Here is a 21,348-nt window from a genome sequence, read left to right as displayed (position 1 = left end):
GGTGGGACGTTTGATTTTGCTCTCCTGTGTATATATGACCTTTAAATGAATTTTCCTGTGCGGAGTTGAATATAACCATCACTTATTTCAGACAGGCGAGGGAGCATATGACGAGGGGGTCGTATATCATAACTGTCTGAGCCGGCATGAGAGCAGAGAAAGTAATTGAGCTAAAGTGCTGTTTTGTCTGCAGTTTTGAATGACAGCATTTCATTAGCTTGTCTTTAGTAGCAAAACGTTTCTTTCTAAAACACTCTTCAAATTATCAAACTTTTATTGTGTGTTGTATATGTAAGTATATTGCAAAGCAGTTAGTGAATTATAACAAGGCAGAAATTATTTACTGACTTTCATAAATTGCAGACACTTTCTTGAAATAAAGACACACCTGGCACACCTAATGCCTTTGTCTGGCAAGGAATTTTACATTTTAAAATAATGAATCTCTATAAATTCCTTTACGAACAGTCCAGAATATTGTTAAACTATAAAACATTTTTTGGGATGAGGGTGGTAATATGTGACCCCAAAACTGCAAGAAATAAATTATTATTTTTCTTTTTATTTGATTATTTATCATTGTATTTTTTAATTTACATTTATGCATTCTGCAGGCATATTTATCCAAATTGACTTGCACTTAAATTCAGAAACTTACATCCAGATTTTTTTTTTAACTACAAGATATAATTATGTATACTGCTTAATTGCAGGAAACTGTGAACCACACACATTAAACTTGCTTATTAAAATGTTTATATCACGCTGATCATGATGGCAATGCCAAAGTTCAGTGTGGCTCTGTATTATACAATCCATATTTTATTAATATCTTGTTCCATTCTGCATCATTGGAAGATCTAATATACAAATGCGATTTCTTTACTTGCTGTTTACATTCACAGACATAACCGACTTTGTTTATGTGAACTTTGTGTGGATTTGACATACCATTGTTTGTATTTGACCGTTTAAGCGCAATAAGGTGTGAAATAGAACTTAGTTGAGTACTCACGGGACACACTGCCTAATGTTTTAGTTTTTTGCAAACTATCTGATACAGAAGCGGTACTGGCTCCGCCATGTTCTGGAAAGCAGTGTGGGAAGCAGTAGCTCATTTGCATTTAAAGATACATGCACGAAAACATGTTTTTATCTTCCACTCAAAAATAGGCATTTACAACATGGTATAGTAAATGATCTTTGGGGCATTTTGAGCTGAAACTTCGCATAAGCATTCTGGGTACACCTGAGACTTATATTAAAAAGGGGCATTATTAAAAAAAATTGAACCAATTTAGAATATATTCCCTTCTTTTTCATTCATAGTACAGCCATGTAGCAATCTATTTCTTATCTATAATCTATTTCTTTTCTTTTGTGTATTTCCCCTAGCCTGGGAAAACCCAGACGAACTTCCGGCAAATTTAGATTTGCTCTGCAAGTTAGTCTGGCGAAGAGCCCATTCAAGCTCATTTCCAATCTTTCCAGATCGAGGCACCAATCACAAACGTTGAGGCGGGCTTAACAAGACGACGATCGATCTGATTGGTTTTAGGTCTATCCAATTGCGCCCAGAGGCATTTGAGCGACGTCCGTTGGTGACGCCCCTCTGGAAAGGAGCTGTCAATGAACCTTCCCCAGACCCTAACTCAGTTACAACTGAGAAGGGTCTGGTTTTAACCAGGCTAGATTTCCCCCGTTTAGTTGTTTACAGTGTAATGATAATTCTAAAGGAATTTACACATATGAGAAGCACAAATCATTAAAATATGTAAATCAAGCCCTAGTGATCTTCCACTAGCAGTGTATACGTCACAACCTGTTTAAATAAACATTCTTAAAGACTGCTCATCATCCCAGTGTGATTTGGTTGGTTTGGATTTGCATTCCAAGGGCTTTTTCTGAGCACTTTCTTTCTGATTAAAACATCTGGCCACTGTGTAGTTCTACCTGCACATCTGTCGAGAGGGAGAGCTCTGCACAAATCTTCTTCATCACAGAGGTAGCTGACAATCACTCTGACAGGAAGAGAGAGAGATGGAGGGAATGATTTATTAAAGCTGGAGAAATAGCTCGCAGACCACGTCCGGACCGTCCGTATCATTAAAGACTGTGTTTCCACCCTCGCAAAGAGCTGTCCATTTCAGTGATTCCGCTGCTCCACAGAACATTCCTTGAGAAGGAAAAAAGAGGACACCGTTAACGGCAAGATGACCCGCCTCCACTTGTCCCCAAAAGTGGATGTCGGCAAGCATTTCCTTCTCTACTAGCTCAGAATATCTCTTTTTTTTTTTTTTGCCTTCGACTTGCCTGAAAAGGTGATCCCAGACACATAATATAGAAGTTTGGTCGTTGTGTAGCGGTAAATCACAGAGGAACCCCAGCTGACGATAATTAAGGTTATTAGATAGACACAAATACGTGTGGAAGCCACAGGGACCCATTTCGGAGTGATGGCAGGTGTCGATGCTACTGCAAGTGTGGAGTTTAAAAATATTGTCTCTTAAAATATCTCCCTTCTGACATTTATCTTTGCACTCTCTGGAGTCATTGCCTACAGAGATGGCAAAGACAGACCAGGCACATTTGTGAAGTCATGCACCTCATTTTCGAACTCTTTATCCTCTACTGTGTGCATTAAATGGGGAGTGCTGCATAATACATTTCCGTCCTTTGATGTGAGCTAAAATCACCTTTCAAATGGCCAAATGCTTTGTGCACATATTAAGCACTCATATATTTATTTGCATTACCATTTTAAAGTAGTAAAAAAAATATTACAGCTAATTTGAATGAATATTCTAAATGGGAGGAATGTTACTGGTATATCTCTGCTGTTAGACAGCTGTCACGACTTATTACGAAGAGCAAGCGGAACATGAAGATTTTCACTCAGTCTAATTTAAAACTAATCCCTGACTAGTACGTAACTTGGGAAACGAGAAAATGTTCTCATTCTGAATTGGTTCTATTTTAAATAAAATAAAATAATTGGAACTCAATGATTTTCATGTCAATTTGTTCCGCTAATGATTCTAGAACATCTGTATTTTTCTTCTGGTAATGCAGAATGGCAAAAAATAAATAAATTTAAAATATGGAATGTATGCATCAAAGCATCATTAAACTTGGGCATTGTCATGATGACCTGTATGAATATTATTTTTGTTTATGTATCTATTGTGCATGACAATGCACAATTAACTTTTGCTTAAATGTTTGCAAATAAAAAAAAAAATCTAATAAAACTTTAATGATGAAAGTGGCATACTTGACATAAATTTTAATTTATATATCTTATAGATTTTTAATATACTATAATTGCTCATATATTAGCTGCACGAGTCTGGATAAATTGATAAACAGATCACGATTCTCTCACTGAACAAACAAATAAACAAAACAACGTAAAAATGTTAATTGCTGCAGTCTATTTAAAATGTTTAATTAATCTGAATTATTTTTAAAAAACTCTGTTTGAATGAACGATTGAATGACTCACAAACACGTTTCATTAGATGAATCAGCGCTTTTGAACAAAACTCTTGAATGATTGATTCAATACAATTTTTTTTTACAATCATTTGTGGTGGCGTAAAGATGTAATCGATATAATCATTAATTCAAGCACAATTTTTTTTGCTTCCGACCGTATACATCAGTGTTTTTATCCAAGCTATAAACTTTTATCCCAGTTTTTCTCTGATAATTCAAATATTTGTAACACATAAATAATTATACTATGAGTATGAAAAGACTGTTTGTGAAGCTGTTTCTCTTTTTTTTCACTTGATTTCCTGCTTCAAATGGTTATATAGCAATCAGTGTGTTCAAATGAGACTTATAGTGTAGTGTCAAATGGAAATTAGTAAAATGTGTGGGGTTTCTGAAATGAGCTTCATGGATGAATCCATTTCAGAGCTAATAAGGAGTAACTAGTGTAGGTGGTTATGTAATGTTCCAGCATTACATAAAGTTCATACAGAACTCTCCCCCTCACTCCTCCTCCATCTTTCCACAGGAATCAATGGCTGTGTTTGTATTTTTGATTTCTTCTCTGTGAAGGGCTATGTGAATTGGTATCTATTGTGATGGGTCACCTTTCATCTGTTAGCCTTGACCTAGACTCAACCCCAGCACTAATTGTCATTTACAAAAATGAGATGAATGTTATGATTTGTGAAGAGTATGTACACTTTTCTCAGTACACTTAAAGGGATAGTTCACCCAAAAATGAAAATTAAGTCATTAATTGCTCACCCCCATGCTGTACCAACCCCGTTAGACCTTCGTTCATCTTCGGAAGACAAATGAAGATATTTTTGATTAAATCTGAGAGGTGGATCACTGCTACATAGGCTTCCTAAGGGAATGAAACTTGATGGCCCAGAAAGTCATTAAAGAAAATGTTTAAATATTCCATGTGCCTACAGTGGCTCAACTATAAGTTTATCAAGCGACGAGACTACTTTTTTTCCGAGAAAAAAACCATAAATAACGACTTTATTCGACTATTCCTTTTCTTCCTTGTGGGCCTGAGACGAGAGTTCAAGAGATTTCCACGACGCATGTGCGAGAACTGAATAAGAAGTATTATAAGAAGAACGTTCTCTTCTCAGTTCTCGCGCATGCGTCGTGGAAATCTCTTGAACTCTCGTCCCAGGCCCACAAGGAAGAAAAGGAATAGTCGAATAAAGTCGTTATTTTTTTTTTTTTTTTTCGCACAAAAAGTATTCTCGTCACTTGATAAACTTATAGTTGAGCCACTGTAGTCACATGGAATATTTAAACATTTTCTTCAATGAATTTCTGGGCCGTCAAGTTTCATTCCCTTAGGCAGCCTATGTAGCAGTGATCCACCTCTCAGATTTAATCAAAAATATCTTCATTTGTGTTCCGAAGATGAACGAAGGTCTAACGGGGTTGGTACAGCATGGGGGTGAGTAATTAATGACTTAATTTTCATTTTTGGGTGAACTAACCCTTTAACCTTGAGAATGAATTGGTACATCATGAACAATATACAAGACAAATAAACCAAGAGGTCATGTTTAGGTTAAAGGAAATGGGAGAGTTTTAATGGAAGTCGCTGGAGTGTTTATCTGTATATGAAACTCTTGTGCAACATTACTGATCCTCTCCCATATGGGATTTTAAGAGTGAAAAGAATAATATTTTCTATCTTTATGTGGCTTGCAATATCTATTATTATTAATTGTCTATTAATTGATCTATTAAAGGATAAAATTAGGTTTGAGTTACCTGATGACTAACACCTTTCACCTTTGCAGGTTATATGATTTCTGCTCCATTCTTTTTGTTGTAAACGGAAAAAGGAATAAAGCCAACTAGCTGTTCAGGGTGCTTTTATTTTATGCCCTTAAACCCTTTTAGTCGAGTTAGCTAACCTTTCTCAGGGTGACTCAGATAATCGTCCTACCGATGGCTTGGGCATAGACCTCCCCGTGCAGGCAATTAAACTGTGTCACTCTCGAAATGTGCAGGAAGAAGCTATGGTAAATGAAGATCGATGAAGAGGAAGCAGTGTCCGTTATTTATAGGCTTTATGTGGCTGTTAGGCCTGACCTGCAGTTTACCCTATGGGCTGTTGTTCCTGACCAGTGGCAGAACTGTGGAGAATTACACTGTTTTAGGTGTGAGTGCTCTACATTACAGTGTAGGTAGAGCAGGCTTCATTTGGGGTGGAATTCTAGCACACAGTGTGTTATAGGGACTTTAAACACAAAATTGATTTTTCTGAAGAAAACGTGAGTGGTGCAGTTTTTTTTTTTTTTTTTTTTTTGAAAAACACACTAATAGTCACAACGTACAGTCTTTCGATCTGTGTATTTATTTTGTGTTTGGGATTTTTAAGTGTCCCTTTCATTGATATACCAATAGGTGGTGACAATAAGTTAATGTTTGAACCTTTGAGGGAGTCCTTTAATCATTCATTCAATCGATTTGTTAAAAAACTGATACTTTATAACAAAACAAGTAACTGTTTAAGTGATCCGTAGAATCATTCACTCAACTGATTCATTCAAAAACACTGATTCATTCAGGAATGTGCAGTGTGTTGCTCAGAGGCATGCAACAGTTCTGGTTTAGCTTTGTTTAGAAATATTTTTGTTTATAAAAAACATTAAGGGTGTGTTCACACTTCTTCACTTGTTTCGTTTTGGTCCAGAGCCCGGCCCCCCAAAAAATTGTCCTGGTCCTCTAGTTCACATTGGCATTTTAACACTGAACCTAAAGATACCGAACTTAAAGGCATAGGGATATGTTCACAACCTGATTGGGAGGCTATTGTTACGTATATTTTGTGACAGAAATTACCGAACATCCAAAACAATGCTGTGTGCTGGGCTAAATGCACTTGTTGTATGGGCGTAGTCTACATATGATGCTATTTTTACCAGCTGAGAAATTGTGAAAACGTATCAGAACTTATTAAATGTGTAAAGGATTCAAAACAGCAGCAGGAATCCCTCCGTCACACACAAACGAAGATCTGCTGTGAGGATATGTGATTCTGATGCTTGGGCAATATGATGGGTGATATCGCGACTATGACAAGAAAAAAATCGCATTCTGTCCTTTTAAGGGTTGCATCTTGTGACATCATGTTCCGTTTTTGGTTTGTTTACATTTCTTTAGTCTGTTTTGCGTTCATATTTCAGTCGAACCGCACCAGAGTTCATTTGGAAGTGGACCGAGACCCATCTTTTCAGCTGTCTTGGCTTTTCAGCATGGTTTGGATGGCAGTGTTCACACTTATTCAAATGAACCACACAAACAGAGCAAGTGTGAACACACCCTAAGTAACTGCAAAATTGTGTAAAACGTGAAGTGCTTCTTGTTTGTTAATCTGTTGTAACAAGAAATAATGTATTATGCTCACTTTTGTGCTTTTACCACTTCTGGTATAAGAAACGGTGCAGAAACAGTATTGAACAGTACTGTGTCACAAAATATGTGAGTTTATGATATGGATGTTCAGTATAAAAACACTTGCACACATACTGACAACAAAAGTAGGAGGTATGTCACCTGGAAATAATAAAAAAAAAGAAATAAAAAAACTCTTTTAGACATGAAATGAACTGAATGTTAATTGTCATATATTCCCTAATGACTAGCCTGGTTCACTAGAGCGAGGCTGGTACCGAGAGGGAGAGACCGCGTATCCAGCGCTCCGTCACCCTTTCCAGTCGAGACTCAATGACTTTGAAATTCTAATGGGTATTATTTGCAAAGGGCACCTTCATTTGCGTGACACCACTCAAAAGACAAGGTGATTTTCAGCTAAGCTGTAATCCCCCTGCGCCACTTGCCACAGAGGTTCGCCAACTTCAGATCAGTGTGAAGTAACACACAGCGGACTGGTCACACATTTTTGTTACCAAAGCAAATCCAAATGATTATTTAATTGTTCATTAATTGCACGGTTGTAGTTTCGCTTGTTTCTAATTTTGGTTCATGCATTGGACTTTAACAAGGTGACAGTCATGCTTTTTGAAGATGCAATTAGAGCACAATTGCTAGTTTGTGTGGTATTAACAGGTGTTGCAGCTTGTTGAGGTTCAGGGAGGACCGGAGTCATTTTGTTTTTGTGCCACAGGGTATTTTGTTTTTTATGTTTATGTCTGTTGTTCAGAGTTTATTAAACTGCAACACTCTTTTCCTCAATTAGTGTTAATTGAGGAGAGGAGTGTTGCAGTTTAATCCTCAATTGTTGTTAATCAAAGAAACATCTACGTTTGAAAAAAATAAATAAATTATGTGCAGGCCAGCAATACTATACCCATCAGTGTTTCCCATACATCGATTTATTTTTGGCGGCCTGCCACAATATCAAAATTGACCGCCAAAAATATATTTCAGTGCTTCCCATTCATTACCTAGACTGTAGTGGCCCGAAAATATATTTAAACTTCTCATAATAACATAATAGCTCTTTAATGTCGTGTTTTGCTCCTTTTCTGTCAAACTAACTAAAATCGAAAGAACGATAAGGTTTTGTGTCCTTATCAAAAGACTGTCTGTTTGCGCTGAGCAATGATAAGTGCGCACTTCGATCACGTGATCAGCTCCGTATCACAGTTCTCAGTTGAATGAATGTAGTGAACTCTATCAGTGCATGGGCTGCGTTTAGCGTGCATTTGGGAATGCAGTTACACATTATTTTCACACTTTGCACAGTTGACGATTACAGCATTTCACTAGATTTGTAACGAAAAGCGTTTGTAAACTTGTTTTCCACCAAAATAAAAGCTCGACTGCAGATTCCGTCAAAATAAAAGCTCAGGGGTTTATATCTTGCATGGATAGAAATTATGACAAAACTAATGATGAAAGTTTCATTTATTTTTCAGCGCATTTGTTTTACAATATATGGTTCTTACTATCATAGGAATAATATGTAATGTAGACTGATACACTATACCACAGCTCAAAAGAAGTTTGAGTCCCCTTTATTAAAGTTCAGATACAAGTCAAAGCACAGACTTTTTGTTTGTTCGTTTTGCACACTGAACTTGGGTTAGAGCTCTTAATTTTGAACTGTCAAAGTGCACCAGATTGATGAATTTAACTTTAAAATTTACAAAGTTTTGTACAAAAGTCTGTCTGTGTCCTTCACATTTGATCTTTGACTCTTGATATATATGTGTGTGTGTGTGTAATATACTTTATTTTTTGATTATATGATAAATTAATACTATGCAATTCTATGTACTATGTAATACTATACTATGTGAGCTTTAACAGTGAGCGCCAACCATTTGTTTACCATGTATTTCGATCTGTGTGTTTCTAATTCAACCTCTTCTGCAACTATTTACGGATGTCTTGGTGGACGTCAGTAACAGCAGTGCTGGTAGGATGCCTCGGGTGGTTTGGCCTTGTGTTAGACAGACCAGAAGAGAGGTAATTTGCTCTGCTCATCTTGGTTCAGCCTGACTACCATCACTACAATCTGAGTATCATGAGTGCACAATCTTATGGACTGATGCAGAAAATCACATCAAATAGTGTAGCCTCTCATATTTCTTTCATCACATTGTGAGTGAAAATGAGAGACAGAGAAGGACAAAAACACAGACAACAAGATAGAAATTGTTTGTGTGTTTGCACAGCAAATGGTCACAGCAAAAAGAAACAGCAGTGATTCCTGACTATGTCAATTGTATTTTTTTGTGTGTGTGTTTTTTTACCCAGCCCAGGGAGATGGAAAAAGATTCCAGTTCCCTTAACAGTTGTTCCAATACCTATTTCAAAGCTCAGAGAGAGCAGAAGTACACAGATAGTGCTCATCTCACCGTGCCTTCTGAGACGGACTGAATTTTAAAACTGGGACTCGTACCCAGATGAATACTTTACACAGATATGTTTATATTAATCTTATTTTAACTGGAAAAGGATTCTGGCTCATAATCCAACTGCTACTTCATTCCAGATACTTATAAAGTTAAAGATACGTACTAAATACATTATACATACTAAATCTGTAAACATTAGAGAGGATATTTAATTTCTATATATGGAATTTATAAAAAAAAAAAATTCTCTCTCTCTCTCTCTTTCTCTCTCTCCATTTGAAATTACCCTTGTTCTCTATGTCACAAAGATTTTGTAACCAATCCTGTCAATGTGCGGAGCGGTTTTTAGAATATAATTATCTATGCTGCAAAGCAGGGCAATCTCAAGAGAAGCCAGGTTATCCCGGTATATTGTTCTGTTTATATGAAAAATCAGGTAGATTCAGCAGTATAGCGAGTGAATATATTCTATATTACGCGATTATGAATATATTGTATATTACGATGTTTTGATGAACTATATGCCTTTCTCCACTGATGGATGCTGATTTTAGAAGGCAGTTGTTTGACTGCATCACTGGCGAACGGGAACATGGTTTGTGTAACATTGTTTAACATTAGCAACACATTATTAGCTGTTTGATAATGTAGTCAAGCCAAAGGCTAATCATATCATTTACAGTTATGTGTCCGACGTTGTATAGAGTGATACATAAAACGTGTTACCATTCTGATACATCGATTTGTAGACGAACCTGTATAAATCGCTCTTCCTTTTCTCCTTCTGAATCAGTTTCTGTTTCAAACATAAAAGGCTAAATTAAACCACTATGCCATTGTGTAGCGTGTACTACAGTTGACCACGTGGATCAGGTAGTTTGAGCTGCTGCGATTGAGTGAAGGGGGAGACTAATTTGGATATTAATTCTGCTTATACTAAATGAAGCAAGGATGTAGAGTTACATTCAAGCTATGTGTAAGGCATGAAGAAATTAGTTTCATAGGGGGAAAAAAAAACACGTTTAAGTATGTAATTTTAGTGATCAAAGATTAATTTAGTTATGTGGTGTTTTTAATGTGCTTGCAAATTCATAAGTCAACACCATTGCTGAGTATTTTCTCCTTAAAACTGCAGTGAACTTAAAAACAGTCTCAAAAACGCAGTTTGAAATCGCTGTTGTTTCTGACGTCACAAACTACCTTGTAACCTTGTCACAGTGTAATCGTCAACTAGTGCATCTCTGAACTGGTGTGGGTGAGTGGAGGCGGAGCTAGTTTGCATATTCATAGAACTGTGTATACTTGTAGAGTTACATTCAAGCTATTTTAAGGCATGAAGACTTTTTCATGGAAAAAAACGTTAAAATATGTAATTTTGGTGATCAAAGATGAGTTTTTAAAGGATAAAATGATTGCCTACAGGGGGACTTTAAACGCTTAATTTAATGACTACAGGGGACTTTAAGACATTGATGTAAACTTCTTTGTGAAATGATTGACTACGATTTGTTACAGGTTGTAATTTGTTGTCAGGTCAAATATAATTACCTCTGCCATATATTTTAATAGCAGTTTTTACGCATTTGTAGCCTGACAAGCCAGACCCACATCAAGATGTTGGATCTGGGAACACACCATTGGCAGATCTCAATCCGAGGGGTGGGATAAACGGTTGTCTATATAATTCACTCTGCACGCAATCGGATAGCGCTACAACCAACCAGAGTAATGGAGAAAGTTGACGTAGTCAGAGCGACGGACTTCAGTGCCGTTCTTTGTTCTTTTCTCAAAGAAAAGCTTAACTCCAACTTCCAGAGTCGCGACCAAAGCCGATTTGAAAGACTGCTGTTCGCCAGCAGCAGCCATCTTCAAGTAGCAGGGAATTCACGCGGAACCGTTGCAACTCTGCCGTCATTATGTTAAGCCTGCCCACCGACTCTATACACGATGTGATTGGTCTGACTTGGTTTTTCCAGCTTGCAAGCCAACAGAGAGTTGCTAGACGACCCTGGCTGCAAAATAAAATTTGCTGTCACTGGGTTGCGTCTAGATTTAACAAAATAAACAGTGCCATATGAACTGTACAAAAGATCATACTAAACACCCTCCTAACATAAGGATTATTCAGAGGTCTATGCAAACCTATAATTGTAAGCCTAGTGTTTTTACACAGTACATCGATCTGGAAATGGGATCTTCTTGTGTTGTGTATAACTTTTAATTAAAATTACTATTTTAATCAGTGGATTAAATATAGGTTTTGATGAACGCATATCATGGGAAAGTGGTCTGTGAAGTTTGTTCACCTCACGAACGATGTAGCCAAGAGGCTAAGAGATTTCCATAGTAACACAAACCCGCACCATGTGATGTCGCAATGTGTGGTTTAAGGAAGCAAACCAATGCCTTATGGCACAAGTCAGTCTGTGAACCAAAGCTCTATTTCAGCTATGAGTTCAACATAACAAAGTACTCATGTTTTAGAACCTCTTGTTCCTTTAAACTTTGAAGAGTTTCTTCGCCATTATATTTCAGCGCCGTGAAGTTTTTAATTTCAGTGCATTTAAAATCTCTTAATGAAATAATTGATTAGCACTTTGTGCACTTAAAGACTTAAAATTAAAAATGAATGAAAATAACTCAATCTCTCTCAGTATCCACTTATGGCAGAGAAAGAGGAATGAGTCAGAGAGCGAGAGAGCGAGCCGGCAGACCCTCAAGACCCTTGGGAGTAAAATTTGTACATCCAGCATTGTACTTGAGAAAACATGAAAACAATCAAGTTGTTCCATCTGTCTGTGTTGACAGTGTATTCAACCCCCTGCCTCACATGCTACGCTGCCCTAACGGTGTGTGTGTTTCGGACGAAAATCAATACATCCTTACCGTCCAGGTAGCAGCAATGTTCTATCTTGACTGAACTCTAACTTCCTGACAGTAATGTTATTTGGAGGTAATCCAGTGTTATATATTATAGCTTTTTTTCCACTATATACTTCGATGCCAAATCAATCCCTTTCTCCAAAGTAAATTAATAATGAATGCCCTCTCTTGTTCATGTCACAAGGTAGCCAGAGGGGGCTGCGGAAAGATTTATTTTCAAAACCACACTTGGTCTGATACTCGATATATTTTTGCCCTCCACAAGTACAGTGGGATATGCATGATGCACTGCTAGCTGAAATAGAGTTGGATCTGTTACTCCATTGCAATATTCACTGAGAATGAATACCCAATGTAATTCTAAACTAACTAAAAAAACATCTAGTAATAACATGATGACATTGCATTAAAAATTAACACTTTGTAATCTGTACTAGGATGAGAATAGTCAAACATCCCATGATGATACAAAAAAAAGCTTATATTATCCCAGAGCGCATGCATTTCGTTGTCAAGGCAAAAAAATAGTCGAGGGCCGTGCTTGTTTATTCCGCATGCTTAATTTTCCCCGCCCTTGGATGCTTTTCATTGCACTGAAAGGGTAGACACTTTATTTGGATTAAAATGGTTTGCTGTCTGGTCTTCTCTGATAAGGGAATATAAGGCGGAGTTATTTATTAATTTATGGTATTTGTTGCATTGTGCTGATTCAGTGTGGCGTTATGAACATGCAGCTCAGACATGCTCTAGTGGCCGGAGATGCTGCACTACAGGTCTCCAGAAGGTTCTGGCTGCTCAAGGTTAAGACTGATTGGATTGGATTCACCCTCAGTGTCTTACCAAAAAGCTGTTATTATAATGCACAGCATTTTATGGTGATGCTGTAAATAATATTTTAATATGATAGCTGAACTAACAATGTGCAGTCCCTACAGTGCACATGTACTTAAAGGGATAGTTCACCCCAAAATTAAAATGACTTTGTTTTAACACAGTGTCTACACCAGATGTGAGCGATGAGACAAAAGCAAATAGAACACATTATAGTCAGTGATGCTGTCTACACTTAGATGCGGAGTGGCAAGATGTGACATAACATATTCCCGACGGTATACTGATGCCCCGTTCCATTTCTGTTGTACTCCAAGCGCTTACGCTATTTCTGACATGAGAAACAAATAGATTTGTAGAGGTCGCTTTGTTGCGTCTATAGTGTAAACAGCCTCAAACTCTAAGTCTTCTGTCATATAATAGCTTTGTGTGATGAATAGGTCAAAGGGTTACACTTACACTACCACAGTTACACTACCTGTAATTATACATTGAAGTACTAAGTAATCGTACTTACTATAGGGTTAGGGTAGGATTAGGGTTTGGTTTAGGGTTAGTTGCATGTAATTATGCCTAGTTTCTAGTTATTGCTATAGTACATGTAACGTGTAACAAGGACACATTAAAATAAAGTTTTACCGGTTAAAGTGTACTTTTTTAAAAATTATTTTTTATCTTTGTTTTATAAAAATTCTTAGTTCTTTCTGGTATGTTCGTGATTGTTCTGATTTGTCTAATCTTTTCAGTGAATAGATTAGATTAATACATTTTCTGACTGCCACACAAAACTTGTCCTTTTTGAACCTTGACAGCCTTAGTACTTTACTTGGTTTCTATTATATTGACAAGAAAATCTGGATATTCAACAGAAATTCACCTATTGTGTTCCACACTGAACAAAGAAAGTCAAGCCGAATTGATTTTTAGTAAATATTAATGGCAAATCTTTCGTCTTTGGGTGAACAGTTCCCTTAAACATACAGTCTTGCATAAGTGCTGGCTCAGTCATCTGTGTGTACCCAGTATTATTTCCTGTATTATTTACCATATCATCCATGTCTACATGACGAATGTGTGAGATCTTTGCTCTTTGATCCCATAAACTGTATTTCATCGGGGGTTTCTTTCAATTACCGGTGCAACAGCTGCTTTTGCGTTGCATTTTTTTTTCTATTATTCCAGCCAACTTTGAATGCCCTTGAGTCTGCTTTTTTACCCTGTTTGGCGACCGTGTGCTTTACATGCCAGCCGACGCGTCTCCTCCTCCTATTATGGGTGACTCGACTCTTACTTGCTTCTCTTGCATTCACTTAGGGAGATTTTTTATTGAACCAGGTTTTTTTTTTAAATTTTGGTGCCTAAAAAAGGCAGCTTGACCCATTAACCCTTTGAAAAAAATAATAATGAAGATACATGTGTATACACACACACACAGACACACACACACACACAAATAAGTTGTGTTAACACTCTGTAGAATTAGATATGTATATTTTTACTTTGTTTTATTTTATTTTTATGGAAATAATTGTGATTAATCTCATGTTTTTTTTTTTTTTGGCAGTTTGGTTTTTGCTGCAGAAATGACACATTGCCGCCTTATAGAGAAGAGCAAGGGGAAGACAGATTGGAGAGGGGCGACTTTAATATTTCTGCGTAGGATGCCCTGCAGTGTATTATGAACCCGTCCACAGGGAAAAGGCTTGATCTTTCCACTGATCTCCAGCGTTCTCATTTAGTCTATTATAAGACGAGGTAGAGGCCAGTGCACTGTTTCCACTCCCATGAAAACGAATGCCTTTGCTTGTACCCCAGTACTTCTGCCCACCTGCCTAGGGAGAAAAAAGAAAGACACAAAGAAGCACATTTACCACATCTGTCCCTGGTGCTTTGGATGTTGCCCTCTAGAAGCTAAAGTAGTTCAGCTCTGTGCCTCTCACTGAATCGACTAAAATGAGTGTGCAAGCATTATAACCATAATGGGCTTTAATGAGCATCGAACGCCCATTATTCGAATGTGTGGCAAAGATTTTTGGGCTGTGATGCTACCAGAGATAAAACAAAGATTGCATGAAAATTGTCCCTGCGATTTATTGAATGGTTAATCAGGCAAGTAATCAATTAAGCGCATGATTGCTTTTGATTTTAATAGCCCTACAGTATATGAAGAGACCCTTTTTGGCCTCTGCTGCTAACTGTTAGGCATAGCTGTAATTAGACACAGCATGTCCTCATTTAAGGAAGGCCTGTAAGTAATTAGCATCTAATTCCATTGTATCCGTAATAAGGAGAGATGGCATTGTCTTTAAGTCGAAAGCACTAAGAGGCTGTTCCCCCCAGGCCAGTTTAGCTTTAAATATTATCTGGGGGTCACTGAATTTAATAAACCCAATCTTCAGGAGGGTTTGGGGGTTTGATCGATGTCTAACCATGTTGTTCTTTCTTGCTTAATATCTAGGGAATACATTCGCACTCGCTTCCGAAACGTCCCGACGTACAGTACCAGGGGGACTATTTGAATGAATGCTAATGAATATTTGAATTTATCTTAAATGATGAATCCCAGTGCTTTAGTAACAAAGGGATACACCGGTAATAATTCAGAGGGGAACTTTGCTCGTAGCGCACATGCTAATGCTAAGGGTTAAATATTCTCTTTGGTTCTCTCTCTTCTCTTGTAGTTGCTCACAAGGGGACTTTGTGACACACACAGCATGGCTGAACAGATCAAGTATACTGTACGCCGGAGAGGATAAGTGGTCTGTGGACCCCCGGGTGAGTTTGGTTACTCTGAACCAGGATGAGTTCACCATCAAGATAGAAGATGTGGACTTGACAGACGAGGGCCAATACATCTGCGCGGTGCAGACTAGCAGGAGACCCAGAACCACTTCCGTGCACATCATCGTTCAAGGTGAGTTTTCTGATGTGTCACAGTGTATGGCACTAAAGGTGAATGCTTTTATACGCTTTTGTAAAGGAGCACTTCATCCAAAATTGAAATACTGTCATCATTTACTCACGCTTGCGTCGTTGTAAAAACTGTATGAGTTTCTATCATCTTTCTGGATGAAAAAATATTGCAGAATATCCAGAGTGCCGTTTTCTATAATGGGGATTGGAGCAGTGAAGCTCTAAAATGACAAAAAGGACCATAGAAGTGATACAAAATTAGTCCATTTGACTTGTGAGCTGTATTTCTAGTCTTACAAGAACCAATAATGTTTCAAATCTTCGATGTCAAACCTGGTGCGCTGTGTCCTGTTGCATCATAATTGAATGAACTTTAAAATGTTAAACAGATTTTCTGCAAATAACTACTTAAATGTTGGTCTTCACATCATATTAAGCCATCGTATGACTTCAGAAGACATGCAATATATAAAGTTGTATAAATAAAAACTTCTATGTTTCCTATTATAAAGTAAAGGTCCTATTTTCACATTAGCAAAATTTCACGAGCAAAAACGCCCATTGCCTATTGTCAATAGTGTTGCAATGTACAATATGTATGAAGCACAGCACACAAAGAAGTCACTTTCAAACCAAGCAGCTTTCTGCAATATCTGCTATATTTATTTTGTATTTCAAGTAAAACAAAGTCATACAAGTTTCGTACTGAGCATGAGGGGATGAGTGAATGATTAATTTCCATTTTTAGGTGAAATATCTCTTTAATATGCTTGTGCCTGAATGTGTGCACATAGTCTGTGTGTTTGCACAGGTATAATATCATTTCTGGAGGCCCTTTTTCAGTATCGGTTAGAAACACCTTGAACTCCAGTTACGATATTGGGTATTTTAATGAAGTGGATAATTATGCAATTAATGCTGATTGTGTAAAACCTTGGGGGTGCATTTTTTGCTCCTGATTTGTGGGTCCAGTGTTAATATGATTGATGGCAGTGTCATTCCTGTGCAGTGATGCAGTAAGTCATAACAGTGCCGACTGGATGTACTGTACACTGGCTAGAGATTTAGAGCACAGCAGCTCACCACTGCAGAAATCCAGCTTTCAATGCAAAACTCATTGAGTAATATTGTGGGAATTTGTGATAGTCTTTTTGGGTGGTTAAATGTTCGCCAACAATATTTCTCCATTGAATGAATGATAAGGCCAAACAAATATGTTGTATTTGGCAAACTCATCGTAATGGTGGCTTCTAACCAACATGATGTATCAAAATAATTAGTTAAACATAAATTTTCAGTCATTCTACATGACAAAATGAGCTTTTGACTATATTAACCCATCAGGCTTTGTTCATAAATCTTAACCCTCTTTGGTATGTATCATGTTTTAATTTTATCTAACATTTTCCCATAATATGTTTTGACAACATTAGTTTGAATATGAAAAAAAGCTATTAATTGTTCTTAACACATGAAACCTTAGTCATTGCCTACTTGTTTTATGCACAAGTAAATTACATTAAACACTTTACAAAACTGTTATAATTAATTCCAAAAGTCTAATTTTCAAAGTTTCCTGCAAAAAGATGTTACACAAAGTTGACCTGTGGGCAAAAACATCTATTTAACATATATACTCACCATACTATTGGTTTATTTATAGTTTTCCCTTTTAATTGCAACAATGCAATGTGATGTAGTTTTTGTCCTGAAAGGCAAGCAAGTTGAGGGAAAGCACCATAGACCAATGAGAAGCAAATAACCCAGAATTGGTTCAAAGAGGTCCAGTTATTAACTTATGGCTTATGGTTCAGACCTGGATTTGTGTTAGTTGATAAGATGTGGTTAAATCTTTGTTTGTTGTAATTAGCCTCACTGACACATGGTTCTGAGAGAGTCTTTGATCTACAAAGGAATAACTGTACGTTGGGTTAGATGAGTTCATACTTGTGTCAGTGGAGAAGACCTCTCAAGACATCCTCAATTAAACTGAACGTGAGATCAAAGAATGGGCAGAATTTGGGGAAGAGCTGCAATACATATCTTTCACATCTATGAAAATTGTATCAGTGGTGTTTGCTGAGGCGGGCACCACTGTTGCTCAGAATTGAGAGTTTATGATTTGAACTCATGTATTACTGTGACTTCGTTCCGCACTGTTTGTGCTTCGGACATGAATTATAGCTCAAAGTATGGGTTTGTAAGAATAGGTGTGCTATTACTTCTATAAATTCTGTAAAAAATACAAACCATAAACTGAAGAAGGGAACTGAGCCATATGTAGTAGTAACTTTCTGAATTTTACATTTTAATTGAAGTAACAACTGAAATTCAACTACGGCTATCACTGATTATTTTGGTAATCGAGTAATCTGTTGATTATTTGAAAATGAATCGGCTAATCTGATAATACATTTTGTGGTAATATAAATAGACCTAAGTGAACAATAGCCTTTAAAATGACTTAAAATACATATATATAATAACAATGAGGCAATTGGTTCAAAGGTAGTTTCAAAAGTATGTGATTGTATGGTTTTATTGAACAAAACTGTTAGAATACATAATGTAATATACATAATATACACATAATCAATTTATGTACATTATGTATTATAACAAATGCCTGCAGAGGGAGGCGATTGTTGTTGTTACACTTTACAGCTTGATCAAATCCTTGTTTAATATTGACCAAACAACATTTAATTCAAATGTCTACTTTTTTAAAACATCATGCTATCATTTTAAGTAGTATCCTGGCAAGCGCCCCTCAAATTTCTTCAGAAACGTAAAAATCTACTTTTCGTATTAAAATGTCAAACAATCTTGTGCAAAATTATATCAAACACTTCCAGTTAGCATCAGACATGTTTTGCTTTAGCATTCCATATAGCACAATCAGTCAGTTCAAGCCCGAGCGTTTAGCAGATCCAAGTCATCTGCCCTGTTGCCTTGGTAACGTAGTTCCAGAATACTGCCTTGATTGAGAGTGTGAAGAGATGTTTCGGCACGGAGGTCAGATTCTGCACAATACCTGGACATAACAGCAAAATACAACCGTAACCCACAGTTACTAAACAGCACATAGACAGCTGGAGGGAATCACGTGTCCCTGATTGGGGTGCGCGGCTGTAACCTCAGTTGGTGGCAGACAGACAGAGAAAGCCCTCAGCCGCTCTCTGTCTTTACAGTGTAAACTGCACATTTGAGTCACAGCCCCCCACTTCAAATTTATCGTGAGAAATTAGTTTGTAATAACCTGAATAAGCAGGTATTATGTAAACACTGGGAGTGGTTTTGCGAACACCTGCTTGTGATAAACAGCGTAAAACTCAACCGTCGTTACAAATAAAGGACGCGGTTCGTCTTTCTCAGTGCCTGTGAGGGTACTAAAAGCCAAATATTTACAGCCGCACAACTCCCTGCTGACCTTGTTAAAATCGTCAACTAGAGATGAGCTCATTAAGGGTTTAGTAAATGAAGTTCTGCACATAAAAATGGTTGATATAATTGATTTTTTTAAAATCTCATTTCAGTTAAGTCAGCAAGCATTGCAGCTGAATTGGATTAATGTATTTTCAAAATGACTAATATACTGTGTGTGTGTGTGTGTGTGTGTGTGTGTGTGTGTGTGTGTGTGTGTGTGTGTGTGTGTGTGCGTGTGCGTGTGTGCGTGCGTGCGTGCGTGCGTGCGTGCATGTGTGTGTGTGTTTCAAAGTCTTTATTTGAAAGCTTAAATCTATTTAACTTTATTTATTTGGAGAATTATACTATACAATATTATTATTTTTTCTATTTAAAAAAAAAGTGGGGCCACCTATATTTCTGTTGTAAAGCAGCTCTAAAAAGACAATAGTGGGTAACACTTTACAAAAATAGGCCATGAATAATCATGAATTAATAGTTACTTCAACATGAACTCATGATTAGTGAAGATATGAATTAATCATGTCATTATAACATTGTAAGTGTTTCCCAATAGTGTCATCATTCAGCCGAAAACAGTTCAGTGTTAATTCAGTTCTGTTTAATAACTGTGTAAAGTTGATCAGTTATGAAATAAGTTTAATTTAGCTATACACAGCTCTACAGAAGACAAAAGTGTCAGTTTAATGTTGATTCAATTCAGTTCAATAACAATGTCGAAGTTGCAAAATTCATCAATTATGAAACAAAGTCGAATCAGCAGCGCTGTAGAAAACAGTGGTGTCATCATCCAGCTCAGTTGATTTCATTTTTTGTTCTGATCCAATATACTAAATAATATATATGTGACCAGATCAGTTTTTTTCCCCCTAATGGTACTTGCTTCTTGCATGTTTGTATTGGTTGTCATAGTAATTGACTAAAGCGTTGACTTAACAGTAGCACTTTCATTAATTTGCAGACATCATCAGGCAAAATGGGAAAAAGAGACATATTGTATATGCCAGTGTTTCCCAAACTTTTTTCAGTCGAGGCACCCTTTGAAAATGTTAAAAAATTTGTGGCACCCTACACTAGTGTTGTCACGATACTACTTTGATACTATACCTTGAAATGTATTGATTTTCAATACCACAGGGAATAACTGCCGTATATAGGCCTACTGTCATATAGATATTTTTTAATATTATCAATTTTTTTGTCCATCCATTTAAAGTCTAGGAAATCATTAATTTCTTCTCCAGCGATCACTTTACATGATGACATATTTAATTAAGGCTTTTATTCATAATTCAGCAAAACATTGCTCAATTACCATTGCAAATCTCACCAAAATGTTTGCTCACTCAGTGTAGGCCTATTTGTGTTTTTATATTGGGCTAATTTTGTTATAATTGCACAAGATAGCTTGTTTTTAATATATTTTATAATGTAATAATTTCACAGTTAATCTCCAAATTAATGTATAAACAACATAAAGAAGTATATTTTAAATAATTGTTTAATGGCATCTTTTTTATGAATGAAGCCCAGTATCACTGATACCAATACTGCTTGAATGAAGTTATCAAACACTTTACAGTCTTCACTGCATAAATAATAAATTAAATATAGATGAATCCTTATTAAAGCTACAAGCGTTCTTTAGTCAAGAGCAGTGAGTAATTGTCTCTGTTACCTGTTCTTTGATTCTGTTGTCACTGCTGCAATTGTTTATCTCAAACGCGTCCCATCTTCTCACAACTCTAATTTAAGACTTTAACTAATTTAAGACTGCTCTCATGAGGATACTCAACAAAACGGACATTTTGGCATAACTGTGTGTTATTATTCGTTCAAGCACGAAAGAGAAGTCGATTCTGGCACGCGATGCGCGTCGTCCTGTGTCAGCAGGACATTCACAGACAGCGCGTTCTCTTTTGTCTTTTCGCGGTTGCATGGTTTAAAAGCATTTGCATGAATAAGAACG

At 36.8% G+C, this 21,348-nt stretch overlaps 1 protein-coding gene across 15 annotated transcripts in view; it reads left to right on the top strand.

Moving 5' to 3' along the window:
* ntm (neurotrimin) overlaps nucleotides 1-21,348 on the top strand; it is a 388,864-nt gene that overhangs the window by 302,151 nt on the left and 65,365 nt on the right. For all 15 annotated transcript variants that reach the window (XM_077242406.1, XM_077242414.1, XM_077242412.1 and 12 more), the window contains one exon: nucleotides 15,722-15,954. In XM_077242406.1, coding sequence (XP_077098521.1) covers nucleotides 15,722-15,954 — 233 coding nt within the window. The remainder of the gene's footprint in view (nucleotides 1-15,721; nucleotides 15,955-21,348) is intronic.

Source organism: Siphateles boraxobius, unplaced genomic scaffold, assembly GCF_051911475.1.
Source record: "Siphateles boraxobius isolate OS27281-9 unplaced genomic scaffold, OSU_SipBor_1 25, whole genome shotgun sequence".
NCBI classification, from domain to species: domain Eukaryota; kingdom Metazoa; phylum Chordata; class Actinopteri; order Cypriniformes; family Leuciscidae; genus Siphateles; species Siphateles boraxobius.
The sequence above is the reverse complement of the archived record's forward strand: the minus strand, read 5'-3'. Positions and strand labels throughout refer to the sequence as shown.